We start from the raw sequence: 22,107 nt of genomic DNA, 5'->3' as shown, positions 1-22,107 counted from the left end.
GGATGTATATGTCATTTTAAGCAAATCAATTATCTAATAGGGGTGGGGTAATTTATTTTCTTTTGTAGGATGGACCCGATAGGCGAACCCTTGAGAATCCGAATGGTGACTATACCTCATCCTTACCTCCGAGTGTGGTGGAAATTCATGAACAACGAAGATAAGAAAAAGGTTCGAAGTCACATAGGCCACATCCCGTCAATTATGGAAATGGAAGCTTGGCCTCATTTAGTTGGAACAATGGTAAAGTTTTGGGATAGTGACAACATGGTGTTTAGATTCGGGGAAGTAGAAATGACCCCAACTATCGAGGAAGTCCTTGCTAGTTACGAGAGTATAGGCATGTGTAACAAACGAAAGCATAAGCCTGACAATGACCTCCTTATTCCTAAGATATGGGATTTTAACAAGATAAAAGAAAAACTTTCACTTGTCAAAGCTAAATGGATGGATAGGCTTTCCGGACCAAACATCCCTCTTCGAAAACTTTACACTCGATTTGGACGAGCAAGGGCTTTCGAAAAGTATCATGATGAATTCATCTCAGAGGAAAAATGGAAGGAAACACGTCCTCTTGCGTTTGCGGTATGCCTACTTGGGACAATGGTGTTTCCCCAAGGACCAAACTATACTATCCATCCAAGTGTAGTAATGGTCACTCACGCCATCTTCAATGGGGTAAACTACGGATCCTCAATCAAGTACTACACTTTGGCGCCCATGATTCTTGCAGACATTTATCGAGCGTTGGATAAGTGTAAAGATGGTGGACGATTCTTTCAGGGATGTAATTTGATACTTCAATGGTGGATGATGAGACACTTACTCAAAGCTGATGCTCCGGAACATCCAGACCCTTTGAGACGATCAGATGAACTCGGAGGTCAAAGTTGGTGGTTATATTGCAATCATTTTCATAGAACGGGAGGTCAAAAATTCTGGTATCCAAGGCTTCAGGGATTAAGAGAAGAAAATGTGCAATGGTCAATCGAGAGTATGGTGCTGCCAGAGAAAATAACAATTCGAGGGGAAAAGGTCCCTTACTTAATATTGGCCGGATTAAGAGGAACCCGGCCATATGCCCCCGCTCGCGTCCTTAGACAACTAGGAGGAAAACAGGAACTTCCACAAACCACGAGTATGAGAAAGTTTGCAACAGACCACGAAAATGGCCAAGTCTCTTTCGCTGAACAGATACTTAGAACATGGAAAACTCGAAGGGTGTTGGGTGAGTCATTGCCAAATAGATTTCAACCTGAGTGTTCTGCGGAGTACAAGGAATGGATAAAGAGTAACCTTATCAAAACCGCCGAATTAGTACCAAATGTCCCCTATCACGTTCGACTCTATCAGCTCCAAGAGAAGTATGAGAAAAATGAATTAGATCATCAACGCCAACAGTTAGATGACGCCAAAGTCATAGCCCAGCTAAAGCAAGAGTTACAAAGAGTAAGACAATGCATGTCTGAATTAGATGATGGCATGGAGCAACAGATCCAGTCCATAGAAAGGTTCAAGCACCAAGAAGGAGCTCAGCTAGCTAGCGATCATCTATGGGCAAACAGATATGCCATATGGGAAGAGGTCAACATAGCCAAGAAAAACAAATCTAGTGAAGGATCAGAAGGAGTGTAAAGTTCACTATCATCCCCTACGTGGGATTGCTTTTATTTGTAATTGGTTTTGTTGTTTCCATTCTGAACTTCTGTACTTGTTTTGGGACTATCATCCCCTGCGTGGGATTTCTTTTATTTGTAATTGGTTTTGTTTTTTCCGTTCTAAACTTCTGCACCTGTTTTGGGATACGTTAAACATGTTGAATGTTTTTACTTTGGGGATGATGAATTTGCTTAAGAAGACATATACATCCTTCAAATCGCTAGGCCTACCCTTGGCACAAAAGGGTCACATATCTGTTTAGGAAGCGCAATAACTGTTTATATATCTTAGGTGTTTATCTGCTTCATTATATTTTTGCATCACGTGCTATGAACAAAGACTAACATATTTATTTTTTGAGTTGTTTTTCTTTATCCAGGTATTTAGAATTGATCTGTGTTGATAAACTGACTGAGCACCCTTATTTCACCAGGTCAAAGGCTTCCAAAGATTCCTTCCCCGATCAAAATTCATTGGTACGGAAAAAGAAAATGACTGGTAATAATGACAGCACTAGTTTGACGGATATTGTTGTGACGGACCCTATCGTCGCGGAACAAAATGAGCTGATTGCACAATTGGTGCAACAAATCGCCGAGATGAGAGTTGAGATACAGAAAAATCGAGAGTTGTCAAAACTGGCTATCGCCGCCAATACGCCGGTTTCAGGTGAAGGAAGGCCTCCATTCCATTTCCCTTCTCCAAATTCAAGTACGGAACATGTTCAAAATCCATCTTTAAACCCCGCTCAAAATACCTTCATTGTTGACCTCACTGCCTCAAATCCCTATCATGCCTCCACTTCCCACCAAGCACCACCTCATCCTCAAAATACCAACCCTCCAAACTTCCCCCCTCCACAAAATACCAATCCACAAGCTTTCCTCCCCCACAAAACACCAACCCTCAAGCATGTCCTCCACCACAAAACCAAAATGTTAACAATCCACAGACCTTTCCCCATCAACAAAATCAGTATACTAACCGCCAAATATTCCCCCAAAATTATCAAGTCCCTCAAAATACGCCAAATCCTCCCATTATCCCTCCCCTACCTCAAAAGATAGCTTTCCAAATTCCAATCCCAAATGAGCCCTATACCAACGGTTCCGAACTTGATCACTATGAAGAACAAGAAAGGGAGTGGAAGACCAAAGAAGAAGTAACCAAGCAAAGCATGAAAGAGGAAATTATAAAAGCTATGAAAGAATTTCACTATGCCCCGGATGCGGTTGGTTTGAATTATGAAGATTTATGTATCCATCCAGATCTGGATCTTCCTGAAGGGTTTAAAGTACCTAAATTTGATACTTTTGGTGGAACCGGAAATCCTTTGGCTCATTTGAGAGCATACTGTGACCAATTAGTAGGAGTTGGTAAGAATGAAGCCTTGCTGATGCGTCTCTTTAGCCGAAGTTTGAGTGGAGAGGCCTTGGAATGGTTCAGCGCTCAAGAAATAAAACAGTGGTCTAATTGGAACGCTTTGGCCAGAGATTTTATCGAGAGATTCGCATATAATGTGGAAATCGTTCCCGATCGATATTCTTTGGAGAAGATCAAACAGAAATCCACTGAAAATTATCGTGAGTATGCGTACAGGTGGAGGAAAGAGGCCGCGAGAGTTCGACCTCCCATGTTAGAGAAAGAGATTGTGGAAGTATTTGTGCGCACGCAGGAGCCCGAGTACTATGAAAGACTGATGTTGCTCGTTGGAGCAAAATTTGCCGAGATAGTCAAGGTAGGTGAGACTATCGAGGATGGGCTCAAGACTGGAAAGATAGCCCGTGTAGCCTCTGCAATTGCGTCTTCGGGATCATTTAAGAAGAAGCGAGAGGATGTATCTACCATCTCCTATACAACTGAGGGGAAGAGGTTTGCCAACACCAAGCTAGGAAAATCCACACCTTTCAAGACCTATTCACGAGGTCCACCAAATTCACATCAAGTTTACTACACCCAACCGAATTACCAAACCCCAGCTTCCAGTCAGCAAACCCCATACCCAAATGACCAAGTCCCATTTAACAGTTATCAAGCTCCACCTTCTAATTACCCAGCTCCATATTACCAAAACACCCCGCTAAACTACCGAACTCCACAACCAAGTTATCAAACCCAACTGTACCCAAGATTCCAAACTCCTGCACCTTCCCACCAAAATCGTCCGAGTTATCGCCATGTGCCACCACCCCCGCAAAATAATTACAACCTTTCCCAACCCAATTTTGAAAATAGGCCTGCCAGAAATTTTACTCCTCTGGTGGAGAGTCGAACTAAGTTGTTCGAAAGATTGAGAGACGCAGGCATTATTCACCCCATTGCACCTAAACTGGCTGATACAAGCTCTAGATTCTATAGAGCTGACAAAACATGTGCGTATCATTCCAACAGTGTCGGACATGATACTGAAACTTGTGTCAATTTGAAACACAAAATTCAGGATTTAATTGATCGTGAGGTCGTTACTCTCCAAACCGCCGCCCCTAATGTCAATAGTAATCCTTTGCCAAATCATGGAGGGGTTAATATTCACATGATTGAGATGGAAGAAGATTGGTGTGTAACAAAGGCCATAGTCCCAACACATACTAACAGCCTTGAAATGGCTGTGGCTTCACTGAGCATAAAGAAGAAATCGAATTTTGTGATTTTGACACCTCCAAAGGTTGTTGCCTTGGTATCGAAAGAAATTCCTAACCAAAAGAAGTTTGTGATCGAGACTGCCGCAACTCAGGGAATGACACGGTCTGGTAGATGCTACACCCCAGAAGAATTGGCTCAAGGATGGAATAAGAAAGATCAACAAAAGAGACCAATTAGTGAAGCTGAGGCTGAAGAGTTTTGGCGGAAAATGCAGCCAAAAGAATATTCCATAGTGAAGCATCTGGAGAAAGTACCTGCCCAAATCTCAGTGTGGGCATTGTTGATGAGCTCACAACAACACAGACATGCTTTAATGAAGGCTTTGGATGACACCTATGTACCTGTGGGCACAGATGGAGATAATCTGGCCGCTATGGTGAGTCGAGTCGTTCAAGGACACCGCATCAGTTTTAACAATGAAGAGTTACCATTTGAAGGTGTGATGCATAACAAAGCTCTTCATATCACTGTTGTGTGTCGAGAAAAGATCATGAATCGTGTATTGATCGATGATGGATCAGGTCTTAATATTTGTCCTTTGTCGACTCTCAAACAATTGAACTTTGATTTAGGGAAAGTCCAACAGAATCAAGTTTATGTAAGGGCTTTCGATGGGGGTCAAAGACATACATTAGGTGCTGTGAATTTGGATATTCAGGTAGGGCCTGTTGATTTCATTATAGAATGCCAGGTGATGGACATCACCACCAGCTACAACCTACTGTTAGGAAGGCCATGGATCCACATGGCTGGAGCCGTTCCCTCTACTCTCCACCAAATGATAAAGTTCGTAAAGAATGACCGGGAGGTGGTTGTTTATGGTGAGGGGAGGCATTCAAACAGTTGTGCATCAATTATCGATGATATTACCAGAGGTACTGATTTTTATACGGTTGAGCTGGTGAATGCCACTGACGATGATTCAGCCCCACAACCTCCTATGCCATCCGTTTATAAAATGATAGCCACCGTCATGCTCCAAAATGGTTTTGAGCCAGGTTTTGGATTGGGGAAGCACTTGCAAGGAATCATTGAGCCCATTCAGATTCCCGATAAAGGCTTAAAGCATGGTTTGGGATATGACCCTACAGAAGATGACGAGGCAGATGTGACAAATAGGAAGATTGATCGGGTACTCGCTAGGCCAATACCTCATTTGTATATGTCATTTCCAGTGCGAGAATGTGTCAATGATGGTGATCTTGGGGAAGGAATCTGGGATCCTTTTGAAGAAATTGATGCAATTCTAGAGGAAGAAACGGGGACATCGAGCGTTCGTCATGCTGAGTCAGGAGAGCAACTGTCTAATTGGACGTCTGCACCGCTCTTAGTCCCTCACTCATCTTGGTAGATAAAGACATATTATCTACTCATTTTTAAGTCATTGGTAGTACGGAGGAGGCCCAAGACCCACCCTTATTTTGTTTCTATTTTATTACGCTTTAAGTTACCTTATGATATTTGAAAAAAAAAAAAAAAAAAAAAAAAAAAAAAAAAAAAAGGCAAATTGACCCACGGTCATGGCCAAAATGTGTATCTATTTTGGTAAATGAAGGCCTCCTTTATTATGAATTTTACTTGTTATTTGTTTATCGGTCTATATTTTACTTATCTGACTTTGTTTGTTTTGATTTCAGTAAAAATAACTTAAAACCTGCCAATATCATGTCATGTCACAAGCTAAATGAACAAAATAAGATAAATGGTGATGAGTTTGAGGATTATGATGAAGAGGCTACCGTACCTGAACACCTCACCGAGGGTTTGAAACAATTTGAGGATCAGTACAAGCCAAATCAAGAAGAAACTGAGGTTGTGAATCTGGGAGATGACGAATGTACCAAGGAGACCAGAATCAGTGTCCATTTAACAAAAGCTCAGAGGAAAAAACTTACCAGTTTGCTTGGAGAGTATATCGACATATTCGCTTGGTCTTATGATGATGTGTCAGGTTTGAGTGTAGACATCGTGTCTCATAAATTGCCGATAAATCCGGATTGCAGTCCGGTAAAACAAAAGACTCGAAAATTCAAGCCAGATTTAAGTTTGAAGATCAAAGAGGAGGTTACCAAGCAAATTCAATCTGGAGTTGTGGAAGTGACAAAATATCCGACTTGGTTAGCCAACATTGTTCCAGTCCCTAAGAAGGATGGCAAGATCAGAATTTGTGTTGATTATAGAGATCTGAACAAAGCTAGCCCTAAAGACAACTTTCCATTGCCAAATATCCACATTCTCATTGATAATTGTGCCAAGCATGAGATGCAGTCATTTGTGGATTGCTACGCAGGTTATCACCAGATTCTAATGGATGAAGAAGATGCAGAAAAGACAGCCTTCATCACACCATGGGGTGTGTATCACTATCGAGTAATGCCATTTGGTCTTAAAAATGCTGGGGCTACTTACATGAGAGCCATGACAACCATCTTTCATGATATGATTCACAAAGAAATTGAGGTATATGTGGATGATGTCATTATCAAATCCCGCGAGAGTGAAGGTCATTTGACTCATTTGAAAAAATTCTTTGATCGTTTGCGCAAATACAACCTGAAATTAAATCCCGCTAAATGTGCTTTTGGAGTGCCAGCTGGCAAGTTATTGGGGTTTATAGTCAGTAGAAGGGGTATCGAGCTTGATCCCTCTAAAATCAAATCGATTCAAGAATTACCTCCACCAAAGACTAAAAAGGAAGTGATGAGTTTCTTGGGAAGATTGAACTACATCAGTCGATTTATAGCTCAATCCACATTGATTTGTGAGCCTATCTTTAAGCTACTGAAAAAAGATGCATTGACAAAATGGACTGAAGAATGTCAGACAGCTTTCGAGGCTATCAAAAGTTACTTATCTAATCCACCGGTGCTGGTTCCTCCAAGGGAAGGAGTTCCATTGTTGCTATATCTGTCTGTCTCGGATAATGCATTTGGATGCGTGCTAGGCCAGCATGATGAGACGGGGAAGAAGGAACGATCAATCTATTACTTAAGCAAGAAGTTTACTCCGTACGAGGCTCGTTACACTCTTTTGGAGAAAACTTGTTGTGCTTTAACCTGGATTGCTCAAAAGTTGAGACATTACTTGTCTTCATACACTACATATCTCATTTCCAAGATGGATCCTTTGAAGTATATTTTTCAGAAAGCGATGCCCATTGGGAAATTGGCAAAATGGCAGATGTTGTTGAGTGAGTTTGATATTGTGTATGTGACCCAAAAGGCGATAAAAGCACAAGCCTTAGCGGATCATCTCGCAGAAAATCCAGTAGATGAAAAGTATGAACCGCTCAAAACTTATTTTCCCGATGAAGAGGTACTATTTGTAGGAGAAAATATCTCCGAAGCATACCCTGGTTGGAGAGTATTTTTTGATGGAGCGGTGAATCATGAAGGAAGTGGAATTGGAGCAGTCCTAATATCGGAATCTGGCCAACATTACCCTATGGCAGCCAAACTTCGATTTCGTTGCACGAACAACATGGCTGAGTATGAAGCATGCATCATGGGTCTAAAGATGGCGGTCGATAAAGACATTCAAGAGTTGTTGGTGATAGGAGATTCAGATTTGCTGATTCACCAGGTTCAAGGAGAGTGGGCTGTGAAAAATTCGAAGATTGCACCATACGTGAAGTTAGTGCAAAGGTTGTGTAAAAGATTTCGCAAGATCGAGTTTAGGCATACCCCAAGGTTGCAGAACGAATTTGCTGACGCTCTTGCTACTATCTCCTCAATGATCAAACATCCAGATACAAGTTACATTGATCCTGTGGAGATATACTTGAAAGAACAACCCGCTCACTGTTCGCATGTCGAAGCAGAACCAGATGGGAAACCTTGGTATTTTGACGTAAAGAGGTATCTGGAAACTGGAACTTATCCAGACAATGCGACTTTCAATCAGAAGAAAGCAATACGTCGGATGGCTAACAATTTCTTTCCAAGTGGAGAAATCCTTTATAGGAGAACTCCAGATATGGGTCTTCTCAGATGTGTCGATGCTGTTGAAGCCACAAAGCTTCTCGAACAGATTCACGCAGGAGTGTGTGGAACTCACATGAATGGGCTTACTTTGGCGAAAAAGATCCTTCGAGCCGGCTATTTTTGGATGACTATGGAGCATGATTGTTGTAAGTATGTGCAAAAATGTCATAAATGTCAAATGCATGGTGATTTGATTCGAGTACCTCCTCACGAACTTAATGCTATGAGTTCTCCTTGGCCATTTGTGGCTTGGGGCATGGATGTCATTGGTCCAATAGAGCCATCCGCCTCTAATGGACATAGGTTCATTTTAGTTGCTATTGATTACTTCACCAAGTGGGTAGAAGCAGCCTCGTATAAATCGGTCACGAAGAAGGTAGTAGCAGAATTCGTCCGTAATAATTTGATATGTAGATTTGGGATACCGAATTCCATCATTACCGATAATGGAGCAAATCTCAATAGTCATTTGATGAAAGAGATATGTGAGCAATTCAAGATTAATCATCGAAACTCAACTGCATATCGCCCTCAAATGAATGGAGCCGTAGAAGCTGCCAACAAGAACATCAAAAAGATCTTGAGGAAAATGATTGGCAATCACAGAGGTTGGCATGAAATGTTGCCATATGCTTTGTTGGGATATCGAACAACTGTCAGAACATCAATTGGAGCAACTCCATACTTGCTAGTGTATGGGACGGAGGCTGTAATCCCCGCCGAAGTGGAAATACCTTCATTGAGAATTATTCAAGAAGCTGAATTGAGCAATGCCGATTGGGTTCGTAATCGAATTGAACATTTGGCCTTGATTGATGAAAAGAGAATGACTGCCGTTTGCCATGGTCAACTGTACCAGCAAAGAATGACTCGTGCTTTTAACAAGCGAGTGAGACCAAGAACATTTGAAGTTGGTCAGTTGGTTCTCAAACGCATTTTTCCACATCAAAATGAGTATAAAGGAAAGTTTGCGCCAAATTGGCAAGGACCATACATGGTGCGCCAAGTGTTGTCTGGAGGTGCCTTGATATTATCCGAGATGGATGGACAAGAATGGCCGAAGCCAATCAACTCAGACGCCGTCAAGAGATATTATGTATGAAGGTTCGATATTTTGTAGGTGTGTCATTTACTTGTAATCGTTTCTATGTTTGTTATTTTTAAAATTAGTCCTCCTATTTTAATGAACTACGTTTGACCTGAATTCTCAAGAATGAGATACGTAGGCGGCCTATGTCGGCTTCGGTCATTTTCTTATTTAAAATCCCTATTGCTTTGTTATCTCCCGAGAAAGGGGAACTACGTTTGACCTGATTCCTGTCTCAACGGGATACGTAGGCGCCACAACGGTTCGGTCATATCTCCCGTGAGTTCTATATTTATGATAGAAACTGGGACAGAAATTTTGAGAGGGACTCAAAATTTCAAAGAAAGATCTCCTCACAAGAGGAAACAAAACTAAGGTGCATCAGAAAAGTAACTGGGACAGAATTTTTGGTAGGACCTCAAAAATTCCGCAAATCTCTTATTGGTAGTATGATATTTACCAAGACATCTAACTGGGACAGAAATTTTTGAGGATGACCTCAAAAATTTTATCTAATATCATCAGAAGGTTTCACTTAACTTCAAAGTTCGAGGTTGGCTTCGAATGATCCCTGTCATTGTTGGAAGATCAATGTCAACCTCAATAATCTACAGCACCATCAGAGTTCAAAGTCAATTACAAAACTTTCTGGTTATGTGAGAACTTCGCAGCTTCAACCTTCAAAAATCCTCAACTGTTTGAACAAGCTAGCAAACATACTCAAGGTTTCGAATCAAGGATGTTCATTTGAGCTATGCATGATATGACATCTGGCAGTAACCTTTCTCAAATTGCTTTTCAGAAATTCATCTTTATTAAAGGTTTTAGTACATCAAATATTTTTTATATAGAAATATTTTGTCTTGTATCTACTGAGAGGTGGGGAATTAGAGCAAGTGATCGAAGATAACAAGACAAGGAGAAGACAAATGGAGAGTTCAACACAGATCAATTCATTTAAAACTAACAATTTTTCTGTGGATGCAGATTTATAAAAGACTACTGTATCCCTCCTTTCAGCAAATGCAAAGAAGTTAAAAGAACAAAGAGTTTTCAAAATGACGATTTTATCAACAGGATTCGTCAGGCAAAAAGGAGACGTTCAAAAAAATGAACAACAACGCCTCTTTCAGATATCCAGCAAACCATGTGCCAAAATAAATATAAAGTGTTTGAAAACAAGCATGATATTCACACACTAATGTCAAAGTGATCAGGCACTTTGTACATATCTTCGAAACTTCTCCCTAAAGATTTTTACTCAATCATTAGTTAAAATGACATTGGGTCTATTACTTATTTTCTTTTGAGTATAGGAAAACGCCAAGGAGTTACTTTCAATGCAAGCATCCATAATGACGTCAAATTATATTCTCCATCCTCAAAAACGTCAAATGGGCATGCCTTATAATGCTGTATATGATGATCTAATGCCGTATATGATGATTCATATTTATTATTCGCCAAGAGGGCCATTCATATTTATTATTCATATTATATTACCGAAGGTGGTAATATCATTCGCCAAGAGGGCCATTCATATTTATTATTCGCCAAGAGGGCCATTCATATTTATTATTCGTATTATATTACCGGAGGTGGTAATATCATTTGCCAAGAGGGCCATTCATATTTATTATTCGTATTATATTACCGGAGGTGGTAATATCATTTGCCAAGAGGGCCATTCATATTTATTATTCGCCAAGAGGGCCATTCATATTTATTATTCGTATTATATTACCGGAGGTGGTAATATCATTTGCCAAGAGGGCCATTCATATTTATCATTTGCCAAGAGGGCCATTCATATTTATTATTCGCCAAGAGGGCCATTCATATTTATCATTTGCCAAGAGGGCCATTCATATTTATTATTCGCCAAGAGGGCCATTCATATTTATTATTCGTATTGTATTACCGGAGGTGGTAATATCATTTGCCAAGAGGGCCATTCACATTTATTATCCATATTATATTACCGGAGGTGGTAATATCATTTGCCAAGAGGGCCATTCATATTTATTATTCGTATTATATTACCGGAGGTGGTAATATCATTTGCCAAGAGGGCCATTCATATTTATTATTCGCCAAGAGGGCCATTCATATTTATTATTCATATTATATTACCGGAGGTGGTAATATCATTTGCCAAGAGGGCCATTCATATTTATTATTCGCCAAGAGGGTCATTCATATTTATTATTCGTATTGTATTACCGGAGGTGGTAATATCATTTGCCAAGAGGGCCATTCATATTTATTATTCGTATTATATTACCGGAGGTGGTAATATCATTTGCCAAGAGGGCCATCATTTTCATATCATTGCCAAGAGGGCCATCATTTTCATATCATTGCCAAGAGGGCCATCATTTTCATATCATTGCCAAGAGGGCCATCATTTTCATATCATTGCCAAGAGGGCCATCATTTGCATATCATTGCCAAGAGGGCCATCATTTTCATATCATTGCCAAGAGGGCCATCATTTTCATATCATTGCCAAGAGGGCCATCATTTTCATATCATTGCCAAGAGGGCCATCATTTTCATATCATTGCCAAGAGGGCCATCATTTTCATATCATTGCCAAGAGGGCCATCATTTTCATATCATTGCCAAGAGGGCCATCATTTGCATATTATTGCCAAGAGGGCCATCATTTACCATATCATTGCCGAGAGGCCATCATCATATCATCTCATTGTATATTACATCAAAATTGAAACTATTTGCAGTCGAGAAATATATTATAAATCACATCAACTTAGGAAATACATTTTGTTTTGTTCTACGTCAAAATCGGAGGAGGTTGACGTTCGTACACAGTAATGACACTACCATTTTCTTTGAGTTACATTTTTCTACTAATGAGTTTTGTTTATGTCTTTGGCGAGATCATCCAAGAGGATAAATTCTCAATTGAACCACAGGTACGAATGACATCAAAAGAACGCAACACAATGTAGAACTTTTCTCAGTAGCAAATTAGAACGCGAGTTGAAGAATAGCTTCCACCACACCACACCACTACAAGAAGACATGTGGCATCCCTTTGAGTTTGTTGGTCTCAATTTCGCACCGGAAAACTTCAACTTGTTACCGAAAACAATTTCTCAATCTGAGTGACGATACACCAAGAGTTGTGGAAATTATGTCCGTGTAAGTTCTTAATTATGGGTGTGAAGCTAGCCACATGCATGGTTAAGAGGTTGCAAGCCTATTTTTCATACTCGATTCATGTCTCACTCCTCCTAGTCGAAGGGTGATCTTAGCATAAAAGATCTCCTTTTCAACCGATTGAGTCGAACTACAAGCAGTCTGATTCCTGAGTTTAAGGATATGTAGGCGAGCTCAATTTTGAAAACTCGACTGTACTCCAACAAACCTCCTCATCCAGTTCAAAAGCTTTCTGGTTTCTCCATAATTCGACATCAGGATAATTCTGGTATTCTTTCAAAAAAAAAAAAAAAAAAAAAAAAAAATCGTGCATCAAATCAAGCGTCAAAATTGGATTCATCAATTTTCTTTGACCCGGATCTCTTTCATCGACCCTACTCAAAGAAAGGGACAGCTGTTGACACCCAATTTTGACCATCCATAACGACTTTTCGAATTGCTATCTAAAACAAATAGGCATTTTTTCAAAATTATTTCTTTATTAATTAAATAAGTTTACATTTAGTTTAATAAATAAATCGCATATTTTGATATTCATAATTCATAATATTATAATATTTATTAATATTACTACCATTATTTTTATTATTTTTATAATAAGCTTAATACGTTTAAATATTCTTACGTATCTATTTAGTATATATGTGTGTGTTTTGTTTACATAGAGAATATTTATTAACTAAGTTTATTTTATAATTTACTTATTCATATTAACATGCGTAGATCATATATCTATTTTAATACGTCTTGTATACATGTGCACATAAATTTATTATTTAATTAAATTTATTATATATTTTAGTTAACTATATTAATTATACATCTATTTTAGTATATGTTATATGCATACGTGCGTCATATATATACATACATACACATATCTGCATGGCGTATACATAAGTAGTTGCTTTATATATAAATACGGCTACATGAATAAATTTATGTTTTTACTTATTCAATATATATATTATGATTATTAGTCAATTAGCAATCTATTCAATTTTTCTCCATTTAATTTAAAGCATAGTCATTTCATTCAATCTATTTTAATTTTAATCTATACTATATAACTATTTTTAAAATCTTAAACCCACCTTTTAATCATATCCATCCATTCCTTTTTTTTATAAAATATCAAGATCTAATCTCAACCGTTCATCAAAATTGATGAACGGCTGAGATCGCACTTCCTATTTCTAATTACAAGAAGACCCAAAACCCTAACCTAAACTTTTTCTGGGGTCTCTTTTGGCCATCTTCTCCAAGGAGAAGAAGAGAAGAGAAGCCGCCACAACCCCTCCCACGCGAAAACACCACCATACCGCCGATCTCTCCCTCTCCTCTTCATCACTGCGCCACCATCACACCTCACCATGAACGCCGCCAGCTGCAATGCAGCAGCCACGACGCAGCAGCCACGACGCAACTCTTTCTCCTCTGAGCTGCAACGAGCAGCAGCCTCTCCAACGGCAACCACTGGCAGTCTCCTCCAGCTCCACGAAGCAGCGACGGCAGCAGCTCCTCCACGTCGCAGCCGGCAGCTCCGACGCCACCAGCAGCCTCCAGCGCCGCGACCAGCAGCAACAACACGCAACAGCAACTCCGGCGACGACGCGCAGTGACGACGAGCGGCAGCAACGATGAACATCTTGGTATATTTTCATTTAATTTTTATTTACATTATATATAAATATGTATATTGTAGATCTAAAAGTTTATATTCATTTTATGATTTGTTTAAAATATATGCTGAATATGTTTATCATGCCATTGGAAATGTTAGTTTTGTTGTCTTTATGTGTGCAATAATACAATTAATTATTGGAAGATTTAGATCTTTCTCATGTTAGACTCCGTTTACAGATTTTTATTTTTCAAAACAAATATTGGGTTTGAATGTCTACTTCAAATGATTTGTTAAACTTAAGATTCAAAGTTGTTTGTTAGTTCCTAATCAATTAAGATTACAAAGCATACTCATGTTGCTCTTATTCTTGTTCTTGTTTTTGTTCTTGTTCATATTCATAATTATACATCAAATGTAGATCGTTTTTTTTAGATGTTTATTTGTTTCTTAGAAATGAAGATTATTATACGTATTTGTGTTGTTGTTTTCTGTACATATTTATATTATTGTTTTTAATTATGGACAAGTATAGTTGATGATTTTTGAAATAAGGTTTGTTATCATTTGCCATTTGTTTAAATGCATATTCATTAACTTGGAGGTCAATTTAATAGCTTGATGATTTGCTTTCTGAATTTCGGAAGAAGATTTAATGTTTTACTAATGGCGACGTAATTTATTGATTGAAATAATTATAGTAATTAATATTTGCTAATATGTTATAATCTTTTTTTTTGTATTTATCATAGTTAATTTTGTCTTTTTATTAAAGTTTGAAATAAAGTTAGTAACTATTACTTTAAATAATTTTGTCCCACCACTTTAAAGTTAATGCTCCACTACCTTGGAAGAAAACATCTTTTGAGTAGTTTTAGAGGAATCTTGAAAAGTTGTTTGTTTTTATCCATCTTTTGAAAATTTTTAAATTAAAGAGATTTTGGCCAGTTGTCTTTGAGGGTGGGATTGTCTTCTAACAATGCCTATAAAGACAGAGATAAAACACAAAGGAACAGACCGGAGTAAGGAGAAAGTGAAGAAAAAAAAAAAAGAAAACTTTTTTACTTGATAGAAAAATCTCAAACAGAAAACAAAAAGAAAGTTCATTGTACACTTGATATTCTATTTCTAGCATTGAGCATTGGTTTTTAAATTTGGATTTCCTTCTTCATAACTAAAGCATCCAGGTTAGTCTCAACCTCTCTTCATATATTAGTTTTATTATTTATTTTAAAAAAAAAAAAAAAAAAAAAAACGTTTTGCCTTGTTTGTTTATTCTATTAAAATATAATTATCATTATGATGTATCTCTATATTATCCGCATACTGCTCTATATCTTCTTCATAGTTTAGCAGGATTTGAACTTCAGAGTTTGAGACGCGAAGCTTTCGCTTGGGTCGGAGAAGCTACTACATTTCACTTCTTTGTCTACTCATATTATTTCTATTTACTTTTCTTTATTTTTGTTAGGTTGTAATAATTTGTAAATACTGTATAATGAAATTATTTGGGGACTATCTAAGGGGGAAAGGGGAACTAACGTGCTACTTGTTTATTTTACTTTGTCATAATTTGTGTGTATTTGCTTATAAGTGTTGATTGATTGATCGTAGTTATTAAAACAACATAGTTACCTAACTCTTAGACTAAAATCTAAGTTTGGGTTTGAATATCGTTTCTATAGGTATTTGTCTAGTTAATCGGAAAAATCGCCTAAAGTTACTATACCAATGATTTAAAATCACCAACTCATGTTATTAAATAAATGGTTTAAATAATCAAGTTTACATTAGACTATGTATTTTTTTTTTTTTCTAAAATCATGCATGTTAGATTTACTTAATATTTCAATATACTAAATTCATACAAGAAGATCATATTCGCACGATTAAATAAAGTATTTGCAATCTTTAGATAGAATAATACTTTTAAGTTTTAATAAACATTTCAAAATTTTATAGAAACCATGTTTATAAGACAATAATAATTTCAACATGTCAAATAGATGTAAATATATATATATATATATACATATTTTAAGGATGTTGTTTTAGGTAGAAATCATGCTTATAGATTAAAATTATCTTTGTCGTTTAAAATCATGTCTTAGTTAGTGTGATGTTATACATTTTAAACAATTTAGAAATCATGCTAATACGATGTAATCACTAATTCTCGACATACCTTTTCGTATAGAAATCATGCTCCTATGATTTTATAATTTTAATATATCATTTTTGTATATATTTTAATTAATATTTTAACATACCATTTTATGTAGACATCATATTCATGGGATTTATGAGTTTTAATACATCATGTCCACATATACTTTAAGTAATGTTTTTAACATATTAATCATATAGAAATCACACTCATATGATCTTAATAATTATTTGTCATATTTTTCTTACATTGAAATCACGCCCATAACTTTCAATAAATCTTGTTATGAAGGAATCATGCTCATATTATTTTTTTAATAATCTTTCAACTTACTATCATTTAGAAACCTTGTTTACATGATGTTATAAATACATTAGTTAATAACTAAAATCATTAAAATGTACTTCTATTTATCAAATTAATCGTAAATATTCATGTCGAGTATGTCATCTTACCTTAGTATTCGTACATTTTAATATTTATTTTGACTTTCACAACCTATGTTTGTTTTCAATCATGTTAATTAATTAATATAGAGGCTTATTTGAGATTTTACGTGCTAAATGTCGTCCTACTTGTTTTGTTTGACGATGTGTCTAATTAAGAAACTTATATTTTCTTTAGTCTAATACTTGTCCTAATAGTACGTCCAACGCCTCTTGGATATTAATTTGGGACGCTAGACACCTTTTAAGACGCTAGTTTTTAATATTTCTTTTAGATCGATTTAGGATTGAATTAACAAACAAATTTAGGAGGGGTAGGGGTAGATAGGCCCTTCGGAAATGATGGAGATCGACCCGAGCAGAAAACGACAAAATACTATATTTTTGTCTTCCGATTAATAAGCCGGCGCTGATCCGAAGAACATGAGTACATAAATATTTCTACACTATTTTAAATACTTTTGTTTGTATATTATTTGGGGTAGTTTATTTTGCCTTTTGCTATTATTTAATCAATCGATGATATTTATTTATCCTGTGTTAGTTCTAATATTAATTGTTTAGTTTAACTTAATTAAATCCCCTAAAGAGATACCATTTTTGTTCTCATCATTTTTACTAAGTCAAACATTCTTATTAACTATCTTAAATATTTTTAAATTTATATTTTTCTCAAAATTGTTTAAAACGTTAATTATTGTTAAAACACATTTTCCCAAAGTTAGTCAAATAATTTTCAAATCGTTGGATAACCGCATGTTAGTGGCTATTTTAAGTGCTAAAACCTTCTTAAAATAGTAATATGAACCTCGTACCTTTTTCTCTGAATTTTTAAGACTTAAATCTGTTAGGGTCTTTTAAATTAAGTTTTCTTAATTTCTTTAAAAAATTAAGTGGCGACTCTTTTTTTTACTAAAATTGATTTTTTCTTATAAAGATGAAATTAATTTTAAACTACGCCCATTTTTCGACATAACAAACATAATGTTATAGCTCATATAATTAATTCTCGGCACGGAATCGGAAAACTTACCTCTTTTTCCTCCCAAAACCGTAGCTCTTTCTTCTTTCTAGCCTAAGTTTCTCTTCTCTTCTTTCTTTCTCTTGTCATTTTGCTTTTCTTGTATTGAAATCTCTAGATGAGTGTGGAAATTAATGAGTCATAAGACTCATATATATATATATATATATATACAACTTTAGGGGTGATACATGTCATCCCCTAAGTGGTGACACGTGTCAAGCCCTAAGTGGTGATAAATGTCAAGATCTAAGTGGTGACACATGTCAAGGTTTCATTGGTCCAACACACCCCTTTTCTCCAATCATGGGCTTCCATGTGGCATGTGGGGCCCACATGAGTCTTCTTGAAGACTTTGTGAAATTCTCATTTTACCCCTAGCCTTCCACAATATTACCATAGGCCACTTTGCGAATTTTCCTTTTTGCCCTTTGCCTTTTCCAATATTTCCACACTATTACAACAACAACAACAAACCAGTGAAATCCCACATTGTGGGGTCTGGGGAGGGTAGAGTGTACGCAGACCTAACTCCTACCAATGTAGGACGGCTGTTTCCGAAAGACCCTCGGCTCAATAAAAACATAGAACAAGGTCAGACAAAAATATTAGAGTAAATAAGTAGATGACGAAAATGGTCCAAACAATAGTATAATCAAAGCACAAAAAACAGTAGATATTATTATTGGATAATAACATAAATACCATAAATAACATACAGCAGAGTACAAGAAATCATAGTGTGCTAATATGCCTACGAATAAGGGAGAATAAAACCACTATGTACTAGCCTTCTACCCTAATGTGTGTCCTCCACACCCTCCTATCTAGGGTCATGTCCTCGGTAAGTCGTAAATGCGCCATGTCCTGTCTGATCACCTCTCCCCAATATTTCTTCGGCCTACCCCTACCTCTTCTGAAACCATTCATGGCCAGCCTCTCACATCTCCGCACTGGTGCATCTGGGACTCTCCTCTTCACATGTCCAAACCATCTCAGTCGCGTTTCCCGCATCTTGTCTTCCACCGAGGCCACTCCTACCTTTTGTCGAATAGCCTCATTTCTAATCATGTCACTCCTGGTATGCCCACACATCCATCTCAACATTTTCATCTTGGCCACCTTCATCTTTTGCACGTGGGAGACCTTAACTGGCCAACACTCCGCCCCATATAACATAGCTGGTCTAACGACCACTTTGTAGAACTTGCCCTTAAGTTGTAGTGGCACCTTCTTGTCACATAACACACCGGAGGCAAGTCTCCATTTCATCCATCCTGCCCTAATACGGTGTGTGACATCCTCGTCGATCTCTCCGCTGTCTTGCATAATAGAACCAAGGTACTTAAAACTACTTCTCTTTTGGATGGCTTGGTCCCCGAGCCTAACTTCCGGGCCAACCTCTTGAGGTGTCTCACTGAACTTGCACTCTAGGTACTCTGTCTTGGTTCTACTCAGCTTAAACCCCTTAGACTCTAAGGTGCGTCTCCAATCTTCCAGTTTAGCGTTAACTCTGCTACGAGTCTCATCGATGAGGACTATGTCGTCCGCAAAAAGCATACACCATGGCACCTCACCTTGAATTTGTCGCGTCAATCCATCCATCACCAAGGCAAATAGGAATGGGCTAAGAGTTGATCCTTGATGCAACCCCATCATAACTGGAAAGTGTTCTGAGTCCCCTCCTACTATCCTTACCCTGGTTTTGGCACCCTCGTACATGTCCTTGATCACCCTTATGTACGCTACAGGTACACCTTTAATCTCCAAACATCTCCATAGTATCTCTCGTGGGACTTTATCATAAGCCTTTTCCAAGTCGATGAACACCATATGCAAGTCTCTCTTCCTCTCCCTATATTGCTCCATTAGTCTCCTCATAAGGTGGATGACTTCTGTAGTTGAGCGTTCCGGCATAAATCCGAACTGGTTCTCTGAAATAGACACGCCTCTCCTCACCCTCATCTCTACCACTCTTTCCCACACTTTCATAGTATGGCTTAGAAGCTTAATACCTCTATAGTTGTCACAGCTCTGGCTATCCCCTTTATTTTTGTAAAGCGGGATCATGATGCTCGATCTCCATTCTACGGGCATCGTTGCCGTCGTAAAGATGACATTAAATAACCTAGTCAGCCATTCCAAACCTACCAAGCCCGCACTCTTCCAAAATTCTCCAGGGATCTCGTCAGGTCCGGTCGCTCTTCCCCAGCGCATCCTACGAACAGCATCCTTAACCTCATCGACCGTAATACTCCTACAACCCCCAAAATCGTGACTCCTTCCTGTATGTTCCAAATCTCCCAACACAATTTCTCTGTCCCCTTTGTCATTCAAAAGTTTATGGAAGTATGACTGCCATCTTTGTTTGATAAGGGTCTCCTCTACCAATACTTTTCCGTCTTCGTCTTTAATGCACTTCACTTGATCCACATCGCGTGCCCTTCTCTCCCGGGCCCTGGCTAGCCTGAATAATTTTCTTTCCCCACCTTTCTCTTCCAGTTCAGCATAAAGACGTTCAAAAGCTGCCATTTTTGCCGTTGCAACCGCCAACTTCGCCTCCTTCCTCGCTATCTTATACAGTTCTCCATTCGTCCACTTCTCCACCTCATCCTTGCTCTCCATCAACTTAGCATACGCCACCTTCTTTGCTTCCACTTTCCCTTGCACTTCTCCATTCCACTACCAGTCCCCTTGATGCCGACTACGACTATCTGTCGAGACTCCTAGCACTTCCTTTGCTACAACCCTAATATAACTAGCTGTCCTATCCCACATATCGTTCGCATCCCCACTACTATCCCAGGCCCCCATATCCTTCAATTTCTCTCCCATCTCAATGGCACTAACCGTTGTCAAACTCCCCCATCTGATTCTAGGTCGTTCTTCCCCGACCCTCCTCGTCCTTGTCATCTTTATCCCTAAATCCATCACTAAAAGCTTATGTCGGGTTGTAAGGTTGTCGATCGGGATGACCTTACAGTCTTTGCACAAACCCTTATCATCCTTCCTGAGGAGTAAAAAATCTATCTGAGTTTTAGCCACTGAACTACGGAAGGTTACCAAGTGGTCCTCCTTCTTTGGGAAACTCGAGTTGGCTATCACTAACCCGAAAGCTCTTGCGAAATCCAATAGTGCGGTTCCTCCTCCATTTCTGTCCCCGAAGCCAAAGCCCCCATGCACATCATCATACCCTCCCGAAATAGATCCGATGTGCCCATTGAAATCCCCTCCCACGATAAGCTTCTCAGTAGGTGGTATGCCTCCCACTAACTCGTCCAACTCCTCCCAAAAGTGCCTCTTATCCTCCTCGCATAGGCCCGCTTGCGGCGCATAAGCACTAATAACGTTTAACGTGATCCCTTCAACGACCATTTTAATCGACATCATCCTATCATTGACTCTCATAACCTCCACCACCTGATCCCTTAAATCACTGTCTTTTAAAATGCCTACCCCATTTCTATACTTCGATTTACCAGAAAACCAAAGCTTATACCCGTCTACCTCCTTAGCTTTAGAGCCGACCCATTTTGTCTCCTGGACACAGGCTATATTAATCTTCCTCTTCTTTAGAATCTTAACCACTTCTATGGATTTGCCCGTTAACGTCCCAATGTTCCAAGAACCTATTCTCAATCTAGACGCTCCTTTAACCCACTTGCCTCTCCTTACCCTCGTCCCCGTCCATGAGCGAGAACATGACCCTAGTCTATCATCACTATCTAAAGACACGAAAATGTGTATGAACTAATAAATTATTTGGGGGTTTAAAATCGACAAAATGTAACTACAAGTATATGAACAAAGGATAGAATATAAAGATATAAAAACCGGAGGTACCAACTCCGGTAGAAATGAACCTGGTTGCCGCCGGAAAATACTGCTCACGTCGGAATACTATTCACGTCGGCGTAATTAGTTTAGTTGCAGCGGTTGTTCGTCACTAGAAATACAGATCTGTACACCTGAAAAAAAAAAAAACTTTGCCGGAAAAACTAGAGCTTCGCCGGAAAAACGAATTTGTCGCCGGAAAAAGTGTTGTATAGCTCTGGGATTTGAAAAATGAAGAGAAGATGAGCAAATTTTCGGACGATGCCGTCGCCTTCGCCGGCGATGGGATCATAAATAATATTCATATCCAACTTGTATATTAAATAAATTTTGGAAGATGTTCATTCCCTTAACTTTACCACGGCTATCTTAAAACATCCAACTGTATAAAATACGGGATATAACATCCTCCATGAGAAATTCCAATTTTTGCCCCTTACTTTTTCTAATATTTCCA

The 22,107-nt window shown here is 38.4% G+C and overlaps 1 protein-coding gene across 1 annotated transcript; it reads left to right on the top strand.

Moving 5' to 3' along the window:
- Positions 1-102: 102 nt before the first annotated feature.
- LOC129903778 (uncharacterized) lies at positions 103-9,387 on the top strand. The gene is made up of 4 exons (XM_055979306.1): positions 103-1,631; positions 2,039-2,370; positions 2,928-5,649; positions 5,940-9,387. Exons 1-4 carry the CDS (start codon positions 103-105, stop codon positions 9,385-9,387), a joined length of 8,031 nt encoding a protein of 2,676 aa, XP_055835281.1.
- Positions 9,388-22,107: the final 12,720 nt, after the last annotated feature.

The sequence above is a fragment of the Solanum dulcamara genome, chromosome 9 (assembly GCF_947179165.1).
Source record: "Solanum dulcamara chromosome 9, daSolDulc1.2, whole genome shotgun sequence".
Lineage (NCBI taxonomy): Eukaryota > Viridiplantae > Streptophyta > Magnoliopsida > Solanales > Solanaceae > Solanum > Solanum dulcamara.
This window is presented reverse-complemented; position numbering and strand designations above follow the sequence as displayed.

Bases quoted from the DNA above. Each gene is read 5' to 3' on its own strand.
- LOC129903778 (XM_055979306.1), top strand. From the start codon at position 103: ATGGTGACTATACCTCATCCTTACCTCCGAGTGTGGTGGAAATTCATG. The intron at 1,632-2,038 runs GTAAAGTTCACT...TTCTTTATCCAG, and splicing joins AGTGAAGGATCAGAAGGAGT to GTATTTAGAATTGATCTGTG. The intron at 5,650-5,939 runs GTAGATAAAGAC...TTTTGATTTCAG, and splicing joins TTAGTCCCTCACTCATCTTG to TAAAAATAACTTAAAACCTG.